General features: G+C 30.8%; 1 protein-coding gene and 1 long non-coding RNA gene across 4 annotated transcripts in view; one reads left to right on the top strand and one right to left on the bottom strand.

The window, feature by feature from the left end:
• LOC139517158 (uncharacterized) overlaps positions 1-24,374 on the top strand; it is a 67,251-nt gene that overhangs the window by 14,935 nt on the left and 27,942 nt on the right. For all 3 annotated transcript variants that reach the window (XM_071307875.1, XM_071307882.1, XM_071307890.1), the window contains 11 exons: positions 15,766-15,877; positions 16,581-16,759; positions 17,434-17,544; positions 18,895-18,981; positions 20,098-20,221; positions 20,527-20,691; positions 21,198-21,425; positions 22,159-22,274; positions 22,875-22,914; positions 23,152-23,249; positions 23,687-23,798. In XM_071307875.1, the coding sequence (XP_071163976.1) occupies positions 15,766-15,877; positions 16,581-16,759; positions 17,434-17,544; positions 18,895-18,981; positions 20,098-20,221; positions 20,527-20,691; positions 21,198-21,425; positions 22,159-22,274; positions 22,875-22,914; positions 23,152-23,249; positions 23,687-23,798 (1,372 nt within the window). The remainder of the gene's footprint in view (positions 1-15,765; positions 15,878-16,580; positions 16,760-17,433; positions 17,545-18,894; positions 18,982-20,097; positions 20,222-20,526; positions 20,692-21,197; positions 21,426-22,158; positions 22,275-22,874; positions 22,915-23,151; positions 23,250-23,686; positions 23,799-24,374) is intronic.
• Positions 349-5,638, bottom strand: LOC139517176 (uncharacterized). Its single transcript, XR_011663101.1, has 3 exons — positions 5,542-5,638; positions 3,893-3,982; positions 349-1,248 (listed from the first exon to the last, which is right to left on the bottom strand). It is a non-coding gene; the product is annotated as an uncharacterized lncRNA (long non-coding RNA).

The following is a 24,374-nucleotide window of genomic DNA, read 5'->3' as shown; positions in this document are numbered from 1 at the left end:
GTTACTATTATATTTATTTTGCTATTTGATTTATAAAAACATGGGATTTTCAATATCCCATGGGACAGGGCAAAATCCCATGGGATTTACCATTATCCCATGGGATTTTGGTTAAATCCCATGGGATTTTTTTTGGTCCCATGGGATAATTGTAGTCCCATGGGATATTTGTTGTCCCATGGGACAAAAAAAATCCCATGGGATTATTATTATCCCATGGGATTTTTAATATCCCATGGGACAAAATAAAATCCTATGGGATTCAAATTATAAATATATAGATATAAATATACAGTATGTGTATGTTGCAATGAATGCTGTTTGGTAGTAACAAGTTTTAAATGTATACAAGTTTTTTTATATTTCATTAAATTTTTTTTCATTTTGTCATAAACATGTTTTTTATTTGTTAATATGACAATAAAGAGTATAATTCTGATTTTGGAATGTATAATAAAATTTAAGGTCAAAGAGTAAAGTTCTTTCACTGAAACAAAATGATGACATGTTTAAATAAATGAAAAAATATTGTTTTGAAATCTTTGTCTTGTTTATTTTATAATGAAAAATAGAACTGAAAAAAATATTTCATATTCTGACTGAATAGTTTACTCTTTTCATGAAGTAAGGTTTTCTTTGTTATAGTTTCATTGCAATACATGATTGAATATGCAAACAATTTGAATTATATACCTTTGTGGTGTACATAATATTATGCTTATATTTGCAAATTTATAATTTAAACACTTTTTGTGTTAAAGTTTTAGTTTTCTTTTTCGCTGTTTGCTATGTACAATTATTCAGTCCACTATATAAGAGTCAAGTCAATAAATTATTTCATCCACTAGAATATTCCTGCAATTCTTAGACAAAACATTTTTCAATCTGTTCTTCAAAGATCCTCCTCGGTACATCTTTATTGGATGGAGCGATTCAAATGAGAAGACAAAGCAGGTTTATTTGGACAACAACATACTAATATTTTTTTCATTCGTTCCTTCTTTCAATTGATAATTACATTGTTGCATTTACAAGATCAAGTTCTTGAGCATCTATGATCGTGATGATATGACTCCTTTTTGTTTATAGTCATTATGTTGAAATTTCCTTTTTCTATTAAATGTAGAAAAAAACATTCCATTTCAAATTAATAAAAAAAGTCGCACTGTTGAGAAAAATATCATCTTCCAAGTTTTCTGTTCAGTATTGATCTGTTAAATGATGACCATGAAAACCGAGATGTCTGACCTACAAATACACAAAACTCAAAAATTATCAGTGAAGAGAAATACAGCAATAAAATGACTATTTTATCATGTTTATGAACATTTTAATAAACTTTCATTTAAATATCTATTGTTAGTACTCTTATTTCAGTGCTTTGTGTCTATGATTTACATATTACTGGTTATTGTTTGGTTCCTTGTTGCAGTCTTTTGAGTTAAGCCCATTGCAACAAATTTTTACAATTTGTTCAAATGTTGTGCTGTTATTAAAACCACTGTCCGGTATAGCGTTTGCTCATTGTCAAAGGCTGTACAGTGAACTATTTTTGTTAAATTAAGGGGGCTCACAGGTTTCAATCAATTTTTTTCTTAATACATGTAATATAGGGTTACGCTATATTTTTCTATAAATGAACTTTATCTTATACTTTATAGAAAAATAGAAAAATTAAATTAAAACTAGAGGCTCTAAAGAGCCTGTGTCGCTCACCTTGGTCTATGTGCATATTAAACAAAGGACACAAATGGATTCATGACAAAATTGTATTTTGGTGATGGTGATGTGTTTGAAGTTCTTACTTTACTGAACAATTTTGCTTCTTACAATTATATCTATAATGAACTTTGCCCATTAGTAACAGAGAACTATATTTGGTAAAAATTTACATAAATTTACCAAATTAATGAAAGATGTTAAAAATTGACTATAAAGGGCAATAACTCCTTAAGGGGTCAATTGACCATTTAGGTCATGTTGACTTATTTGTAGATCTTACTTTGCTGAACATTATTGCTGTTTACAGTTTATCGCTATCTATAATAGTATTCAAGATAACCAAAAACGGCAAAATTTCTTTAAAAATTACCAATTGGAGGGCAGCAACCCAACAACCAGTTGTCCAATTCATCTGAAAAATTCAGGGCAGATAGATATTGACTTGATTAACAATTTAACTTCCTTTCAGATTTGCTCTAAATGCTTTGGTTTCATAGTTATAAGCCAAAAACTGCATTTTACCCCTATGTTCTATTTTTAGCCGTGGCGGCCATCTTGGTTGGTTAACCAGGTCACGCCACACATTTTTTAAACAAGATACCCCAAAGATGATTGTGGCCCAGTTTGGATTAATTTGGCCCAGTAGTTTCAGAGGAGAAGATTTTTGTAAAAGATTACTTTAATTTACGAAAAATGGTTAAAAATTGAGTATAAAGGGCAATAACTCCTAAACGGGTCAACTGACCATTTTTGTCATGTTGACTTATTTATAGATCTTACTTTGCTGAACATTATTGCTGTTTACAGTTTATCTCTATCTATAATAATATTCAAGATAATAACCAAAAACAGCAAAATTTCCTCAAAATTACCAATTCAGGGGCAGCAACCCAACAACCGATTGGCCGATTCATCTGAAAATTTCAGGGCAGATAGATCTTGACCTGATAAACATTTTTAACCCCATGTCAGATTTGCTCTAAATGCTTTGGTTTTTGAGTTATAAGCCAAAAACTGCATTTTACCCCTATGTTCTATTTTTAGCCGAAGCGGCCATCTTGGTTGGTTGACCGGGTCACGCCACACATTTTTTAAACTACATACCCCAATGATGATTGTGGTCAAGTTTATTTCAATTTGGCCCAGTAGTTTCAGAGGAGAAGATTTTTGTAAAAGTTAACGACGACGGACGACGCCGGACGCCAAGTGATGAGAAAAGTTCACTTGGCCCTTTGGGCCAGGTGAGCTAAAAATGGGGACACCATTCAATCACACTCACAATTCGCCTTTGAAAGAAGCATATATATACATTTTTGTAAATGTACTTTTTTTTCTGTTTAACTAATAGGATCAATAGAGGTAATTTTGAAATGAAAAAAGAACTTAATTACAGAAATCGCTTAAATTTTATAATAGTTTAGTTTAAGTAAAGTTAGTTGAAAATGATAATAAAAAATATAGGTCACTGATGAGCTAAAAAAGATATTACAATTTTCATGCCCAAAAATGGCATTTCTGCACCAAAGGGAGATAATTTGGAGCTTTTTCAATGATATATACATTTTAAAAGTTGTATGGGGCCAAAACGAATTGATTTTTTAGAATGATTTCTGTACCATATGAAAAAGTAAAAACTAATAAAGTTATAAATAAAATTAGTTATGAAAAAAAAATATTTAATATTTTTCTGAAATTTTTATACCCTCGAGCCTCCTTAAACATTGTTAAATGTCATTTTATCTCTATTGGAGAAAAGTCTTATTTGAAATCATACTGCTTCTTATTTTTATATCAACCCAGCCATATTATGCCTGTCCAATATCAGGAGCTTGTACATAGTTCAGTGGTTGATGTTGGTTCATATCCGTCATTTTTGTTTTTCATAATATTTTGTTTTTTTATAAATTAGTCTGGTATATTTGAAGTTTGAATTGATGCTTTGTTTCAAATTTTGTTAGCGTTGTCTTTTATAGATTACTATATCATGTATAGGGTATGAGTTTTTTCATTACTAACAGGTCATCATTGGCTACTAATAAGTAATTACAATGCTTACATCCACTTAATTGAACTCTGATGGATAGTTTTCTCATTTATCGTACCACATCTTATTTTAATAAATATTTAATCATTACTCAAGGGCTAAAACTTTTTTCAACAGTGGACTTACCATTTAGGCTTTGTTGACCTTTGTAAATCTATTTTTGTTGATAATTTCTTCTGTTTATAGTTTCCCTTTTATATCTTTAATATTCTTGCCCTACACATAAAAGGGTAAACAATATCATTTAATGACAAAAATAACTACTAATAAATAAAAAGTAGGCAACTGAAAATTTTGCCTCATTTGTATACAACTTTGACTTGATTCTCATTCTTGCTGTTTAATATTATCATTGTTTTATGAAAATGAGGTCTTAGTAAAATTAACCTTGGCAAACAGATATCTTCTTTTTTTATATGACACCTTACATTCATTTCGTACAACAAGTAGACCTATGCTTATAATATCTGATAAAATGACAAAACCAAGAAAAAATCACTGTGGTAAGACAAAATGTGCCATAATATTAGTCCAAATGATAATAAAGTCTTGCATGGCTATTCTGTTCTGTTCTGGTTTAGAAAATCCCTCCTTCAAAGGAGAACTTTGCACAATGACGAATAAATGTTTATATATATATATATATATACCTAAAAAGACATACTAGGTACGCCTCGTGGGTAAGTGTTGGTTACTGTCAAAGACCCTTACGCTTGCTTGGCGGAAGGTTTTTAATTATGAAAGACGAGTTCGTACTCCATGAAGAGCAAAGCTTCCTTGTTATGTATTCTACAGTGTAGCAGGCATCCATGCATTTACATTTGCAACCACAAGCACATATAAAGCTACTAGGGTCCAATATAAAGTTAGTGTCTAGCTATTTCAACTTTTTTCTTGGACACCGTCATAGTAAAAAAAAATCCTTTCAAGGTGTAATAATTGTTTGTATTACAAAAAGAAGAAACCTAAATCTTACTTGTTAGTTGTTATGGGCTAACAAAAAAGATTTATTTAAAGTTGGTTATACATAAAATACAACATAAGCTCTAGAGCTTTTATCCAACATATATATATATTATGACAAGCACAATACATAAAACATTAAGTTCATCACTGAGATAGTAGTCTCAGATAGAGGGAGACAGGGTCAACCAAACCCTATTCAATCTGAATGTAGGACAGAAAGTCACAGGACAAAAAGTCACGGTCAACAAGTCACAGACAAAAAGTCACAATTCAGTTTAGAGATTATTTTTCTTTGAACAAGAAAACACTTTTTTTGTATTTTTCTTGAAGTTTTATTTAAGAAGCAACTTAGTAATTAAAATTTATTCAATAAATATCAATAATAATCAAATAATTGTTATGAAAACAAAATTTCAAAGTGGCTTGGTACTTAAATGGCTTCAATTTGCCAATAAATATGGCCCCATAAATATATCCTTTGCAAGATTAAAATCTAATACATTTCCATTTATCGTGTTTATCCAGCTCTATGAGCAATTTCCTTAAATTAAAAATGAATATATGTAATAAAAAGAAAATATTTCAAGATCTTTTTCAAATATATTCAAACCAATTGTCAACAATTTTTTTGTGACTTTTTTTTCCTATCAAATTTGTGACTTCATGTCCTGTGACTTTTTGTCCTGCGACTTTCTGTCCGTTTACCTTCCATCTAAATCAGTAAACTGAATAATTGTTTTTGCAGTAGTCCGGGTAACGAGCCGATATCTGTTATTAATCATGCAAATTGCGAGTCAACACTTACACACCTTTTTTCAGAATGTCAGCTAAAAACAAAGAATCACTGGTGATAGGGGAGTGTAACCGATGAATTGATCCTGAATCAGATAAGATTTTCCAAGTATTACGGAGTCGGAGAACCTCTTTATTTGATCACACTCATCGGGAGATTTAATAATGAGGCTACTAAAAACATTTCATTTTCCCATGTTCACTGTTTTTCGCTATAATTATTTAAAGCTGAATAAAGCTATTTGAAAAATACATTAATTTGTGTTTTTTACTGCTACAAGATATTTGAATAAAATCACGTGAAAAAATGCTAATTACGCACCAGTTGCTGAGAAGAGAATCTTTTTAAGCCAGGAACAGTATATACAAACTGTAAGAATAGAAATTCCCTGTAAAAAGGCAGTCAAATCTTAACAGAACTGTAACTTAATGATACATGTATATCAAGTTCCAACACCTCACCCAGCACCCTGGCCCAGCACACTGAGTTAGCAAACTGGTGTGTGTCAGTCTTATAATATAAAACTGCGTAGGTTCATATCATTAGATTTATCGTTTGTTTGGATATTTTTAGGATCGTTGTAAAATTATATATCTTGAACTTTGTTAAAATACTATTTTAAATTGTTCAATTCGTTATATCTCATAATTTTGTCAAAGTGTACTTTTTAAAGTTTTAAATTTTAAAGATATAAAAATGAATATATATATATATATATATCCATTTTGATGTGAGGGAAATCTGTTTGAACTGTAATGACATGGTCAGTCAACTGATTTGTTGCAAAGCTGATTACAGGTAATTATAACATACAGCAATTTTCCATTACGACAGTGCGTGTACTCTCCGGTGTGTATAACGTAAAGTTTCTAGAGAACATCCTGTCTACGTGTAATACAGATTGATGACATTACACAAAATTTCTTTTGTTAAATGTGCTTAGGTATCTGTGTCTATTCCCTATTTCAACACCACAAATTTTTCGAAGAAAAAAAATCAAGAAATCAATTATATGAAATAAAGAAGAAAAGTAGCTAATATCACCTTCAGTAACTAGTAACTTCAATATTGCATGAATCAACAAATGGAAGTTTTTAACGACCTTGACTGGCTATACAGCCCTTGCACGGTCGGTAATGAACCAACCCTTGACAAAACGTATACATGTAGGCCTATGTAAAAGTGTTTAAAAAGACCAATTCCTATTGGTTATATTTCACACTAGGACCTTAGATAACTAGAACTAAGCAGTGGTTGATCCAGAAATTTTCATAAGTGGGGACCCATTGACTGCCTAAGAGGGGGTCCCTGCCAGTCATGCTTCAGTGATTCCCTATATAATCTCCCATTTTCCAAGATTAGTGTGTGGGGGTGGGGCTGGAAAAAAACCTAAATCCGCCTCTGCTAATTGGGAAGTCATTTTGTCTGATACACACATATAAATACCTATACTGTACAAAATGCTTCAAATATATGCATAAATAATAATGGTACGTCTAAAAACCGTTAAGGATCTCCTCGGTGCACGCAAGACATAAAAAGTCACTTAGGACATGTATTTTAGTGTTCAGGGTATTCATTCGATTCATAACTTATTTCATAATCTTGTAATTTTTGTTTTGATAAAATTTGAGACATAAATACATGTATTGAGACATATAATACATGTATTATATGTCTCTGATAAAATAAACCCAACTTTAAAGAAGTTATTTAAGTTTGAATCGGCTGTCACCTGTGTTTTGCATTGGGATGCCAAAACATTAATATTATTTACAAAAATGCCAAAACCTGCAAATATATTTTAGGCAAAAAGCGACATTTATAAATCGATGATTTTTACACTAAACGTTTTTATAATTTGTTATAGAAATATTAATAAGTACATGTACATAGTTTTATCAGAGACATATAATATAACTGTATTATATGTCTCTGGTTTTATCAAGGATTTGTATAGTAACTATACACATCCTTGGTTTTATAAAGTCCTTCATTGCTTCAACCCCTTGGTGAAATTTAAATGGCGAGACGATAATTAATAAACTATCTATCTATCGACATGCGCCGTTATTTAGGATTTTAGAATACGTCACGGATGACCGATGATCATTTTCAACACCAATCATCATTTGAATTTTGTCAATTGATCTTTAATGATAAGGACTGATTGGTGATGACAAAGAATGTGTCTCTGTTGATGGTTATAAACACATAGAAGTAAACTTTACAAAAAAAAGTTTACTTGGAAAAAAATATAAAATTATATGAATATGCTAAATAAATTTTTCTTTGGTATGTAATAATTGAAGACGTTTAGAAATATAAAGAATCTTCACATAGTTGGGAAATTTTCTATTCAAGTTATATCATTTAAAAACGTTTCGAAATATAGATCTTTTTCGATGTACAATTTGGCCCGCTTGGAGATCTTAATAATTGTTTGCCTACTTTCGTCTATTTATATTGCTGAAATTCTTTAATAAAAAACTTATACAAGTGTAATGCAGGAAAAGGGGGAAGAATTGCTTCTCTGTCGGGTTGTCTCCCCTTTCCCTCCAAAACGATTATAAAGTTATATATCGGGGGACTGGCATCTTTCACTTGGGGACTATTCTCGCTCGTTTTTATCTATACGGGTATTCTATCTTCTTTCGGAGAATCTGGGGAATACTAGCTCGCTCATATTCAGGTCTATGTAATACCTTCTACTGGCGTGTCCCTCATCCCGGACACTTTCTCCTTTCGAGGCCTGGCGCTGGTGAATAAAATACAATGATGTTTCAATTATTTATTCCAAACAGCTATCTACATTTAAGTGTGATTTGTGATCTAAATAGTAAACTTTGTTTCAACTTATTTATGTTAATGAAAATCTTTTATGAATTTAAGTTAAGTTTTAAATACGAAACTAAGTTATTAGATCAGAAGATAAATTCTTATACTTTAAAATTTATTTGAAATAGTTTATACTTTAACAATTTACATACCTGGTGAATAAAATACAATGATGTTTCAATTATTTATTCCAAACAGCTATCTACATTTAAGTGTGATATGTGATGTTGGGAGATTGCGGTCTTCCCTTTTTAACCCCAACATCACGTGCTGCATGATTGGAATTATTTTATTCACCTATGAAATTTTAGCGTCAATTTTGAATTTTCTAAAGTTACTTTTTATTGGTCAACTATTCTCTTTTTATGTTATAGATTTATTTGATTGACATATATTGTATTTAGTTATGTAAAATCAATTAAAGGATTATCAAAATCTTTACTTACTTAACAGAATTATTAAGTGAACAATAGAAACACTTTAGGGTTATTTTCCTACGGCAAATTACAAACATTTTTATTCTTTTAAAAGATGACAGTTTATTTAATTTATTTCTCAACGTCAGATTAATAGCTATGATCAAAAGACCTCTAGAATTGAGATTAACTATATGTTATTTACAAAAAGACGAAACTATTTATAACTTAATCTTACGTCACCTACTTTGTCTTAGAGCTTAAGCAATGCAATATAATTCAATTTCATTTTATTTATAAGTTTATTTCTCTAAGTTTACTTTATATTATTTTCCTTTTGCAACATACAATTTTCCATCATTATACAAGCCCTTGCTATAATATAATGAAACTTGTCGCCAATATCACCATAAATACTTAAAGAACAGATACAATCTTATCCTAAATAGTTTGCCATCTAACAATTCAAAAAGAAATTTTGAGTCGAAACTGAAGTACCAAATCTTTAAAAAGAATCACCTTTTTTTGTAACAGTATAGACGTCGAAAATTAAACTCTATATATATATTCTTTTTTCAAAACTCCTGAAATAATTTAAAATTATCTTTAGACAGCTTTCATATGCAAATGTTTTTAGAAGTATGTGAGCGTATTACCCCCCCCCTTTTTTTTCCTTCTATAAAATTTATTTGTAATTGATTTTGTGTCTTAATTTGTGTTTGCTAATTAACTGCGGTTCATGCTGTCAAAAGTAAAAAATGTCTCCTTGTGTATAAGTTATTGATAAAAAAATATTTGAAGCCGCCAGAAGAATAAATCATTTCCTGAACTTAAATACATTTATTTGTAAATAAAGAAAATTTGCCTAAAACATTCTCTCATATATTTAAACAATTGTAAAATAATTAATTCAACGACTTTCTTTTACTTTTTACTTTTCTTCTTCAGTTTTTTTTACCCATTGCTCTTCAATTACTGATCACAAATTTTTTCGGATGCTTTTTATCCTATTTTCTTATCGAACTTGCATGTTAGCAGTTGAACGGAATTAAGTACATTTTTCGGGAATTTACAACTTAAATTTTCAACAACAAAATTCCACACTTTTTTACTGGGATTTTTTTTTTTCTGTTTTGAAGGCGCCACCAGTGACCCCGTAGCACACATAACCAACACCTCACATGGCGTATTCACGATGTTGAGGTATTGACCTACAATCACATTTATCAATATATGTAGCAAGTAGGTAATTTGGTGTTGAATGCCAGTAGGTCAGAATTTGTTAATTGAATTTTACCTGTAAAAGGGTCACTAGCTGTCAAATTCATGTTCATCGATTTTAATCAAATTCACATAACATGTGGTGTTGAATTGTTTATTAAAATTCCACGCACAATCTTGGCTGATATGCATAAAACCATTATTTCATGAACCTGCATGAAATATTGACTTATCACAGAACTAAAAAAATAAACCACCGAAAGTCCACATAAGAGATCATAAGAGGGTATAGAGAATAACGGGCAAAGAAAAAAAGGAATAAAGAATAGTGAAAGAAAGAGAAAAATGGTAAAAAGTGTAAGTCATTAAAAATATAGCTTAAAAAAAAAGAAGCCTGTTGCATCAATTTGAGGAATTTACCCAAGATTAATTTTACGGCGGCTTATTTTATTTTGGATTAAAAATAAACACAATTGACAAGTTTCCTTCCCCTGCATTTTCGATCGCACATGTAAATAGCACGTTGGTCTCAAATAAGACACTAATACATTACAACACTTGCCGTCAGTATTTGAAAATATTAATTAAGAAGGTATAGAAAATTAATGCACGCACACTATTATCCACCACAGGCCTAAATCGTTAGTCCGCAAACAACGAGGGTGATAAAAAACCCAGCACTTTGAACACAGCCACCGGCATGCTATGAATTTGAAAGCTTCCCAAATTAGTAACTATCAAGTTCTATTAACCATAGAAAACTTTTGTCCTTCTTTATCAAAAATGAAATTTAAATCAATTTATTCATATATTTGACCGACTAGAATTAATTGGGGAATTTAAACCAATTCCTATTGTAAGTGATAAAACTATCAGATCATATCAGGGTGATTGAAATGAGGAAAGGGGGGGGGGGGGGGGTAGTATCAGGTATTTTTGGGGAAGAAAGAAGGGAGGGTGAGTCCCTCGGGGGTAATCCCCACCCCCTTCAATTTGAGAATATGCTATTATCTTGTAAACGGTTTAGATCCCCACCCCTAAACCATATATATTCTTGAATGGGACAATAAATTGAATCAATTAAAATTAAAGGGAAGTCCCTGGGGGGTCACCCCACCCCATTCAATTTGAGAATGTGCTATTATCTTGTAAACGGTTTAGATCCCCACCCCAAAACAATATATATTCTTGAATGGGACTATAAAACAAATCAATTAAAATTAAAGGTTAGTCCCTGGGGGTCACCCATCCCCGTTCAATTTGAGAATGTGCTATTATCTTGTAAACGGTCCAGATCCCCACCCCTAAACCATATATATTCTTGAATGGGACGATAAAACAAATCAATTAAAATTAAAAGGTTAGTCCCTGGGGGTCACCCATCCCCGTTCAATTTGAGAATGTGCTATTATCTTGTAAACGGTCAAGATCCCCACCCCTAAACCATACATATTCTTGTATGGAACAATAAAACACATCAAATGAAATATAGGGAGAGTCCATGGGGGGTCACCCCCACCCTCACATGTTTGAAAAACTTTTAAATGGTTGAGATCCCCAGTGGTTAAGTGAAAAAAAATCCAGATCACAGGGGGAATATTCTAGGGGTTGGTAGTTCAACTTGGAACCCCTCCTTTTTTTTTGGACACTCAATGCATTTGAATGGGAACATATAGTTGGAACCACCCCTCCTAAATCTTGGGTTGGGAACAGGGAACCCCCTTTCTAAAATGGCTGGATCCATCCAGGCATACCATCTAGCTAGCTATTAAGGCTTTAAAAATATGAAATAAATCAAACAAGGAAATTAACGGTGTAGGCAACTGTTTTGAATTTAAAAAAAGCCTTTATTAACAATGTTAAATTTTGTGTGCATTTATTTTTGCTTATTTTCAATAACAAAAAAATAATGGACAGAATTGCGTGATTGATTATTGTAATTTACGAAAAATCTGCATACATGTTATACAATGGGAAGTAGAAACTGGGAATTTGTCAAAGAGACAACAACACAAGTGACAACCAAAGAGCAGACAACGACCGAAGGTCACCTATGGGTCTTCAATGCAGTGAGGAAATTTTGGCACTGGTCTTCAGCTCATAAATATGTCTCAGAAATGAGAATGATATACAGCTCTCATTTGCATTAATAAAAACCTCACAATATGTTCTGAATATCAGAATATACAGTATTGCAAGATACTCTCATATTGTACACATGGAGCTGAGAAACTGTAAAATTAATCATGCTAATTTAACATTTAAGTCCTCGGAATCAATCTTAATATGCATACTGTTGTACAAAGGAATATAAGTATGCAAAAGACATATATATATATATATATGGTCTTCAAAAATAAGAGTATCAATGCTATTAATTTATGACAAGATCTTAATCAAGTAATTATTTTGGTTTGTTTAAATATTTAGGAGGTTAGTATGACCTCCTTTTTTGTGATGATGTTTTCCTTTTAAGCTGGGAAAAATTGTTTGTACATTTGTATCAACAAAAATAAAAACACAAAGTTAATCTAGAATTATGTTTTTATCATTTTTTTATGTGTAGATTGTCAGCAAGATGAAAAGAAAAAAAAATATGCAGCTCTAAAGTCAAAATGTGGATAAGCTGAGGTTCAAGGTCCTACTTTTGCAGATTTTCATATTTTGCATGAATGAATTTAAAGTTTATACCATGGACAGCAGAGAAAGAAAGAAAAACTTTCAATTTTCCTGCTTCTGAAGGATAAATGTAAAACATCTTGTTTTTGGTAAGTTTTATGCTCTGTTTTAATAGTGTTTGTGCATTCATCTGTCCAGTCCTTCCTCTAAATTGTATCCTCTTTAATTTCAGTAAGTAGCCTGTGGATTTACATATATATACTCAAAATTTAGTACTAATATTAAGGGATTTTAGCATGACATCCTGTCGAATGCTTGTTAATCATGTTTATGTTCCAGAACATACATGACATATGAGTATTTAGACTACGAGTACAGTCTGCCCAATTTTAAGAAGTTGGTCAAGTTTATTAGAAACAAATATACATTACAGATCAACATAACTGAAATCTTTAATAGATTAATACAAAAAGTTTAATTGCAGTAGAAATAAAAATACATGCTTGGTTGAGCTCTGGTATTAGACAGTACAAGTACCAGGTATACTCAAATGGTCTGATTGTATGCATATGGTCGGACTGTAAGAGTATACTTATATGTTTCGGACCATAAACGTACGGTCCAAATACTTATATGGTCTGAAACATTTATACATGTCTTAAAATTAGTATCTGACAAACACGTTGGTGTTTGTGAACTTGGTAATAAGTTATTCGATAGAAATATAATTTTTTCAGATTATAAAAATAAAAATATCCCATATTTCCTTTTAATAAAGAAGAAGATTATTGATGTATGTATAACTGTAAAATGAGACAGCAAGCCAACAACACAAAAAATAAGTATGAAACAATATATTTTTTTGTATCAATGTTATAGTCATCAGTGGCGGATCCAGAGGGGGGGTTCCGGGGGTCGGCCCCCCCCCCTTTATTTTGGCCGATCAATGCATTTGAATCGGGACATATGTTTTGCACCCCCCTGCACCCCCCCCTTTGCCCTGGGCTAGCACCCCCCCTTTCGAAAATTCCTGCATCCGCCACTGGTCATGATAATTTCCAATATGTCCGAAGATTTCAAGGTATTTTTACATTGAAATAAAACACAAATTGAACTCTGTCAGAACTTCAAAAGCTTAAAGATATATTGTTTCTGTTGTCTGCATTTTGTATAATATATTGAAATTCTAGTGAATAATGGAATATGTTATTATAATTGCCTAAAGTTTTAACATTGATCTTTATATATGATATAAATAACTTGGGGAAAATACCCAAACGTTATAAAGAAGAATAAATTAATTGATTATTATATACCGGTAGTATTAGAATAGGAAGATGTGGTATATATTGCTAATTTGACAACTCTCCACCAGAGACCAAAGGATGTAAGAGGTTAGCAACTGATGACATTGGACAACCTTTAACAATCAGTAAAATCCATACCGCATAGCTATTTTTATTAAAAATCATATTATTGCTACATGTATGCAAAAAATTTTATATAATACTTCAGATTTTATTGGTTCTTTTTCAGATGGATTGAAATTCATCATCTAGAATAAATGAAGAAAACATAGAAACAAGACCAGAATAAATTCAAAGACAAAAGTTGGATCAGCTATTATTTTCATCACTCAGTCAATGATTTGAAGTTCTTTTAAATACCAAAGATATTGAAACCACTATAATGTCAATGTTCTGTGCGCTGAATGACCAAAAAGTGGACTATAAGATCACACAATGCTGGATGATAAGAAACTATTAATGTTTTGTGTGGAGAGATATTGTGAAAAAAATAGATTTACTTAAATAGCTACTGTAAATTCAAGAATTGTTGTGAGGGTTTATATTTGCAAAAATTGCAACACAGATGTAAACGCAATAGTTTAAACTCCCATGTAGAAATATTTTATATGAATTAAACTGATCACAAAATCGTAAAAAATTAAAATCTCATATTAGTCTTAAATGACAAAAATCCAATAATAAATGCTCGCAATAATTTCTGAATTTACAGTACTAGTATGTTCAGCCTTATATTAGAGTGTTTCATTGATTTCAAATGGTAAATAATAGTGTTTCAAGAAAGTATTCTATAATTCATAAATAAACATATATAGATACTTACATTATCTACTTTGTTGTTTAAAAGTTTAGTTTTGAACAGTTATAGAACAATATGTTGAATTAACATTTCCAAAGAAAAAAGATATTCAATTAAAAAGATTCATCTTATAACAATTTACTACCAAATAGAATACATTGTAACATACACATTACTGTATATTTATATCTATATATTTATAATTTGAATCCCATAGGATTTTATTTTGTCCCATGGGATATTAAAAATCCCATGGGATAATAATAATCCCATGGGATTTTTTTTGTCCCATGGGACAACAAATATCCCATGGGACTACAATTATCCCATGGGACCAAAAAGAATCCCATGGGATTTAACCAAAATCCCATGGGATAATGGTAAATCCCATGGGATTTTGCCCTGTCCCATGGGATATTGAAAATCCCATGTTTTTATAAATCAAATAGAAAAATAAATATAATAGTAACAGTAGAAAACCAATGAAATTATTGAATCCCATGTAATTCCGCACATTTTGGTTATATTCATGACATTGTAGCTCTTATTTGAGGCGGCGGCGGATTTGCAAATGAGTGTTTTGCAAATTTAAAGTGTCCAGTGTTTATTGTTCATCCATTTGTTTGTCCTGTATCAGGGTACGGTGTTTGGTAAAGATAGTTTACCTTGAAGTTGTTGTTGCATTATCTTGAAACCTACTGATTGGTTGGGATAGCTCTCCGTGAAGTTGTTACTATTTCATTTTGAAAGTGAGTTCATACCCTGGTAAAACTTAATACATAGTAAACAATTTTGCTCAGTTTTCACAGGTTGAAAATGGAAGGGGATTGAGATCGTGACATGGAACTTCTATTCATTAAAGTGATTGTTAAATCCTGCAAATAAATCTTAACTTATCATTATCTGCCATCGTATCTATTTTTCTTGAATCAGCTACATCCAGCCAGAGTATGCACGTTTATTATTTAGGTCAATATTAAGAATTTGCCATGAAATTTGACTATTTGTTTATCCTACTAATTTAACTTGACATATTTCAGGTGTGGTATATAGAAAAGTATAAATATTTAAGATATGATTCCCGTCCACTAAGACCTACTAATGCTTTTTATACAACTAACCCAGTGACAGAAATACTGGATTATAATACAGGTATAGAATGGTAGATATAGTTGATCAGCTTTAATATAAAAAAGAAGATGTGGTATGATTGCCAATAAGACAACTATCCACAAAAGACCAAAATGACACAGACATTAACAACTATAGGTCACCGTACGGCCTTCAACAATGAGCAAAGCCCATACCCCATAGTGAGCTATAAAAGGCCCTGATAAGACAATGTAAAGCAATTCAAACGAGAAAACTGCCTTATTTATGTAAAAAAAATGAACGAAAAACAAATGTGTAACACATAAACAAAAGAATTAAAGGCTCCTGACTTTGGACAGGTACATACATAAATTAAGCTTGCTACAGGTTCATTTTGAAATTAAAAGATGAAGAATGCAACTTCTGTCATTATGTTTTAGTGTCATGTGATCTACACCTTCTTATATTGCCCTTATCACTGTATTGAATCAATGCAACTCAAACCATATTTAGTATACAAATGTTTATCTGAAACCTCTACATATTGGGGAAACATTTTTTCAAAAACAAAATGAGGCCTTATTAACAACTAAGCTAACAATTTAAAAGACTTCTATGCTATGATGTACTGGAATTCAGTTCTGTTTTTCTTCTTCTATTTTAATAGGCAGATATTCTATTTTGTTAAACACTTTTATGATAAGTCATTTCTCCACAAAGACAATGCATACACTTTTGGTCTTCAACGTTGTTTTTCTTCCAGGTGTATATTTCTATAAAGACAATATATTGGGTAACTGTACAATATTACCTCTGAAGAAATCCTCATTTGGTGCCAAATTAAACCGTCCATTGACAAATCATACAGGAGATTTTATGTTGGGTATGCAGAACCCATTGGAATTGTTCTATCTGGATAAAGGCTATACTTTTGTGGGAACGGTAATAATATTTGTTCAATTTTTTTTTATCATGATGTCTCTCCAATTTGTGAAAATACTGTCATCCCAACAACATATGAATTTATTTGTTGTTTCATTATGAATTGTTAAGAAAAATTTCTGAAGACCATTCTCCTACATAAATATCTGTTATCATTAATAAAGGTAAAGATTTCTAAGAAATATTTCAAAACTGCAGATATTTAAAAACATTTACTACTGTAAATATTATGTCAAAGAAGAAGTAATACTAAATAGAAAGTTTACTGTTGTTGAAAGAGGACCTAGGTAGCAGATTGGTTCATTAACCATGTAGTTGGTCTGTATCAATTTATAATGATGATGTCTGTATATAGGGGAGACAACTCTTAGTTGATGCAGACAAATGTTCATTAAGTTTATTGATACTGGATAGAATCTTAGCAATTTAGCTCATATTATATGTCTGTTGTTCACACAGGGTACTTGAATTTCCTCCTTAAAGATTACTTTAAGGAAAGTTGCATGAAAACCCTTAGATAACTAATTATTACAACTTGTATTTTGATTTTGTAGAGACCTTGTAGACCCTTAGATAACTAATTATAACAACTTGTATTTTGATTTTGTAGAGACCTTGTAGAGAAGAAAACCCTTAGATAGCTAATTATAACAACTTGTATTTTGATTTTGTAGAGACCTTGTAGAGAACTGACTTGTGATGTATTTTCTGCTATCAAAAGCAATTTTGTAATAAATGGACAGTTGGATCCTGCAAATACAACCATTGAAGTATTTATATTATGTGTAAGTTAGATTTCATAATAGATAGAAACAATGGAGATCCTAGAATTTTTAGATATATTTCTAGATAAGTGAAATAAACTTAGAAAACCATCAGTTATGATGTGTGTTTTATACTTTGCATTTATTGTGCTCACATGACATTTATGTGCAACCAAACAGCATGAAAAGAAATTCATTTAAAAAGAAATGTTAGGTAAATTATGCAAAGTTTTGTCTTTATTACAAATATGTCTAACATTTAGATTTTGTGATTTTGTCACAAAAAGTTTGTAATGTATATAAAAAATGAGTTTTTATTGATATCTATCCTTATCAGTATTCTAAGATTTATTGTCGAGCCTTCGACTTTAGTCTAAAAAGCGAGACATAGCGTTCCTACATTCTGGTGGCGTGCACAAATATTCACTCTGTGGTTAAAGTTTTTGAAATGTTAATAACTTTCTTGAAATATCATGGATTTCTACCAAACTAGGACAGAAGCTTATTTATGTTCATAAGATAGTATCCAGGAGTTAATTTTGTAAAAATAAAATTCCATTTTTGGGGAAAGACATTCCTTCACATCATTCATTTTGTTTTTATAGTGTGGAAAACCCACAACAAATCTTACTTGGATTGAAGAGAAGGAGACCCAGAAATGAATAGTTTGACTTTAAACACTTTTTTACACATTTCCCTTCTGTTTCTGGCGAAATTATCGTATCTTGAGCTCTCCTTTACACTATTTACGTTTCTTTTACAATCCGGAGAAATCAGTATGACGAGATATTCTAAATATATCCAACCTACATTGTATTGTATAATGACGTCATTCTTGGAATGCCACACTATGCAGAAGCAGGGATATCCTTCACTGGTTATTTAAATCATTCTCAGAGAATAACTTTCTTAAACTATCCTGGAATTGTACGAATCTTGGCCAAAAGCTTGTTTATGATCAGAAGATAATATCCAGAAGTAAATTTTTTAAAAATGAAATTACGTTTTTTCCGTATTATACTTATAGTTTTTTCTGCCAGGAAACATTACATTCACTCTGTGGTTAAAGTTTTAAAAAATTTAATAACTTTCTTAAACTATCCTGGAATTGTACGAAACTTGATCAGAAGCTTGTTTATGATCAGAAGATAGTATCCAGAAGTAATTTTTTAAAAATAAAATTACATTTTTTCCGTATTATACTTATAGTTTTTTCTGCCAGAAAACATTACATTCACTCTGTGGTTAAAGTTTTTAAAATTTTAATAACTTTCTTAAACTATCCTGGAATTGTACAAAACTTGGCCAGAAGCTTGTTTATGACTTGTGTATAGTTTATAAAATTTTCAGGTTTTCTGCCCTGTTTTGTAGACTGATTGTGGTTTAACTATTTATCCAGAGAATGGTCAAGATGTTCCAACAGTTGTACCAGTTATGATGACATTACTTGCTGATTCAGTAAGCTATGATAATATGATACATATGAAAATGACATGAAATGGTTAAGTATCTAGACCTACATTAATTAAAGGATTCCTTAACTTGTCTTTTAATGGAGAAATTGTGTTTTTTGTGTTGAAAAAATGCTTTCTCAATACAGATAGAAGGCATTTACAGGCTGTAATGTGAACCATTTTCCTATTTTAAAACATATATTTCTTATTTTGTAACTCCTGAAACTTAAGAAAATGAAAAGAAAGATAACTCCAGATTTAAATTTCTATATTTCTTTATTATTTTCTAGAATTAGTAACCTGTGCAATTAGTTTTAGTTTAAAGAGTTAGTATCACACAAAATGAATAAAGTAAAGTTTGATAAAGACAACAACTAAAAATGAAGTAGGCTCAGTGTTAATAAAATTGAGACTGAAAATGGGGAATGTGTCAAAGAGACAACAAACCAACCAAAGAGCAGAAAACATCTGAAGGCCACCAATGAGTCTTTAATGTATGTAAATTTTCAGGTTGGTTTTTCAGAAACAATACAGTTTTATGATATGTTCTTTTTCAGGTTGGTTATTCAGAGACAATACAGTTTTATGATATGTTATTTTTCAGGTTGGTTATTCAGAAACAATACAGTTTTATGATATGTTATTTTTCAGGTTGGTTTTTCAGAAACAATACAGTTTTATGATATGTTATTTTTCAGGTTGGTTATTCAGAGACCATACAGTTTTATGATATGTTATTTTTCAGGTTGGTTTTCAGAAACAATACAGTTTTATGATATGTTATTTTTCAGGTTGGTTATTCAGAGACCATACAGTTTTATGATATGTTATTTTTCAGGTTGGTTTTTCAGAAACCATACAGTTTTATGATATGTTATTTTTCAGGTTGGTTATTCAGAAACAATACAGTTTTATGATATGTTATTTTTCAGGTTGGTTTTTCAGAAACAATACAGTTTTATGATATGTTATTTTTCAGGTTGGTTATTCAGAGACCATACAGTTTTATGATATGTTATTTTTCAGGTTGGTTATTCAGAGACCATACAGTTTTATGATATGTTATTTTTCAGGTTGGTTTTTCAGAAACCATACAGTTTTATGACATGTTATTTTTCAGGTTGGTTTTTCAGAGACCATACAGTTTTATGACTTTGATGATAATAATCCTGATCTCTCTGTATTTGATGTGTCTTCATGCTACAATGATATGTCCAAGTTGAATTTTAATCTCAGATTGCCAGGTAAATGTTTATATTAATCTTCATGGAGATTGATGACATAAGGGATTACTGATGATTGATGACATAAGGGATAACTGATGATTTGTATTTCCAAGTAAATTTGATCCTAAATGAAGATCAAAACATGCTTAAAGGTTGGCATGCGGATAGTTTTTATAAAGTCAATTTGAATAAGCTTTCAACGTTCAGTTTTGTCATCAAACTCTTATATTTTTAATGTATTTTCAATATAATTCTAGATACAAAATAAACAGGAACCCTTTATATTTGAAGTTTATGATACAATTATTATCACTTAACTTTAGGTAGATTGGCTATAGACAGACATACAGCAACATTAGAGTTGGCCCGCGTAAAGTTAGCAGAGACTATGGGAATAGAAATAACCAGATTACAGAATTTAAGGATCGATATAGATTATGCTGATGTGTATATACATGCTTCTTTACTTGACCGTACTCCTGCCACATGTAAGGTTTGTTATATAGTTTAGGTCATTATAAAATAAAATCATTTTCAGTCTAATTTAGACATAAAATGATTTTATTTTACAAGAAATCATGCTTTATAATATAACATCACTTGTATGCATTTTTTTGTTAATTTGAATCATATATGATGCTATGCCCTCTGCAGGTCCAAATAGAAAATCTAATTATTTACCAACAATTTGAGGTCACTTAAATTTTTTTTAAATTCTTACTGCTTTCTGTTCGTATAACAGAAAAGCAAATAATCTAAAATAATTTTTAATTTTAGGTCACCTGGCTCAATGGGCCAATTTAGCTTTTCTCATCACTTGGTGTTTGTCTGTTAATCTTTACAAAAATCTTCTCTAAAATCTTATACTATTTATTTTGATTTTAACCTTATTTTACATGGTTTCTAAAACAACAGTTGATACAGGTGAGCAACACAGGCTCTTGATAGCCTTTAGTTTATACATCCTAAAACATTTCATTATTTTATTTTTCAGCTCAATTTAATTATGTTGGTAATATAGAAGTAATAGATCAAGGAACTATGTATATTGGTAATGTCCTGACTCCAATGCAATGTGCTGATCTGTGTATAAATGTAAACTTTACATGTAACAGCTTTGACTTTTGTCAACAAGACCCACAGAAAACGTGTAGACTCAATCAAAAACATGTCTCTGATGGATTAAAGACACAAACAAGCAACGTGTGTGGGCACTTTTCAAGTACGTCTTTTTATTCATTGTTATTGTTTTTTTTTTTTATTTGTTAACAAAGTGACTGATACTTGTTATCATTTATGAGCTTGACATACACTACATTTTAGCGTTTTAGCATACACAATTCTAATAATTTTTATTTATACTCTAACACTTCCTTAAAGTAAACTAATGTTCTTCTATATCACCAAGACAATCTCAATTCTTTGTTGTGCAAAGTCTCATATTTTGTAAGTAATATAATTGGAAAAAATGTATTAAAAGTGTGACTAGAAAATAAAATTATAAAAGTTTGAAATAAATATGAGATGCTGTATCTTGTTGAATGCTTTAAAAAGAAAAAAATGAAAAATTAGCTGAGCTGAGTTGTTTCACATAAATCAATAAATTTTCTAAACTGTACCACAGATCAAAAGGAACGTACTTTTGTATCACTTCTACTGTTTCATAGTACTGCAACTTGCATTGCCTTGAAATGATGAAATAGTTTAAAGATTTCTTTGGGTTACAATATTGTAGATTTTAGTATTTGCAATGTTTTTTTTATCTCATTTGCTGTTTGTCAGCATCTGGTGGACTGTTCACCTTTTTATTTCTTTTTTTCTTTATCCCAGTTGAAATACTTATCTCAAGCCAAATCAGTAACTTAAAACTAAACTGATTAGCAGCAACACTTTCACCAAACATAACTGAAATAGAATGATTATGTCTAAAATGTAAGTAAAGATTTCATTTATAGGAACAGTGAATGGTCCCAGAATACCAGAAAAGACCATACTACAAGCTTATCAGGCATTAAGATTAGCAGTCTATGGTAAAAAGTTTCAAATACAAGTAGAAATGGATAATCAGGAGGTATGGATGTATTAATAGTCAAATGTCTTTTTACAAAGGATGAATGAAGTTTTTTGTCTTCTTGATTTTTGATGATCTCCCTTTTAACATACTTAAGTCCCCTGAGCAGTACAGAGCAATGGACATAGAAATACCATTAGTCTGTCTATATATGTATCAGTGTGTCCTTTCTTTTAAATTCTTTCATTCATACGATTCAACCCAGATATTAGGAAAATTATATGAGTCTCAAAACAAGTTCAAAAATCTGTTCCAAACAAACAAATTTATTGAGTTATGCCCCCTGGAAATATAAGTTATATGGAGGCCTAGCATGACATGTGGTTTGAATGAAGGTAGAAATAATAATTCATTTGTTCTATGAATTTTGTGAAAATATTTTACTCACATCCTTTGAAATGTCCTTCTGCATATAACACAATATTTTACATTCAACTTGAACAAACATTCTGTAAGATATAATATGAAACAGCTTTGCTGGTATGCAGAATTAGATTGTTAAATACAGGGAGGTTATGAGTTAGATTGTTAAACTTTAGACAGATAATGAAGAATTTAAGACATGTACAAGTTAATGAATGGTGTTTGTATATTTTTCAGATGTTGTACTATCTTGCTGTTGATACATCTGTAGAGTTTGGTGAGTGTTAATGATAAACCCAACTCCAGTAGCTCTTCAAATCTTAAAAATTGTTCAACAAATATATAAAATACTAAATAACAGGCCTTTGAAAATTTGAAAATTAAAGTGACTGGCAAAAACTGAAATGAATAAATAAAGGATTGAAGTGACATAATTCTAGATGAAATTAAGTTGCAAAAAAGCTATAGTATTACTGTGCAAGGGTATATTTTAATATAAATCTTAAAATTTCAGGTGCCGCCAAACCTACAATTATGCCAAAGATCAGTGGTCAGGTCTGGTATACTCAAGAAGTAGTTATTCCAAATTTGAACCAGGTTTATGTCAGCAAGGTGAATATCACAGTTAATGGTAATTTTAGCCATTACTTTTACATTTGGATTGACTGGTATAAGTTATTACTTGATCTTGTCATCAAATTTATAAAATCATGTTCAGTTTCCAATATATTTACCATTTTTTATCAGTCATTTAAAAAGTTGTGTTGCCTCTGTAAATAACTGAATTCTGAACCAACAGTTATTTGTTGACCTGGAGACCTTCTAGTTTGGATCCTTTCATCAGGTCACTCACTGTTTTAGTTTTTATATTGTTATAGATATAGCATGACTCAAATAGAATCTGGTTGTGTCTGTCATAACATTTGTAGAAATTGAAAAACTGAGACTGTTATGACTCTGCCACCAGTATATCAACTTCAAAATTTATGTGAAATCTGCAACTTCTGATGGGTGATTGACAATAACACCATATTTTTATATTGTTATAGGTATGGTATGACTCAAGCCTCAAATTGGCTCGATATGACTACCATGATTCTAAAGGTGTGCCACCATTCTACTCTATCAACCCAATGACTATAATACATGACTTTAACACAGGTAATTTTATCATCTATATATAAAATCACCATTAAGTTTTTATGCCCCGTTTATGGGCATTATGTTTTCTGGTCTGTGCGTCCATTCGTCCGTTCTTCCTTCCATTTGTTAGTCTGTCCCGCTTCAGGTTAAACTTTTTAGTCGAGGTAGTTTTTGATGAAGTTGAAGTCCAATCAACTTGAAAGTTAGCACACATATTCCCTATGATATGATCTTTCTAATTTTAATGCCAAATTAGAGTTTTTACCCCATTTTTACGGTCCATTGAACATAGAAAATGATAGTGCGGATGGGGCATCTGTGTATTTTGGACACATTATTGTTTCAACTTTTTTTTTTGGGGGGGGGGGAGGGAATGTGTACTATATGTTGCCAAATTACTTATTCAATAATATCATTTGAGGGCATGCATATATTTCAGTCATATCTATTTTAGAATCATAGACTTATTTTATTTGAAGGAGACAGGGATCAACTCCTACCTTGGAAATATTGGAATATGATAGAAATTGTTTGATATCTCCAGCAACAACATTACTATATCATATTTAGAGATTGTATGCATATTTGGGATTC

Source organism: Mytilus edulis, chromosome 1 (assembly GCF_963676685.1).
Source record: "Mytilus edulis chromosome 1, xbMytEdul2.2, whole genome shotgun sequence".
NCBI classification, from domain to species: domain Eukaryota; kingdom Metazoa; phylum Mollusca; class Bivalvia; order Mytilida; family Mytilidae; genus Mytilus; species Mytilus edulis.
The sequence above is the reverse complement of the archived record's forward strand: the minus strand, read 5'-3'. Positions and strand labels throughout refer to the sequence as shown.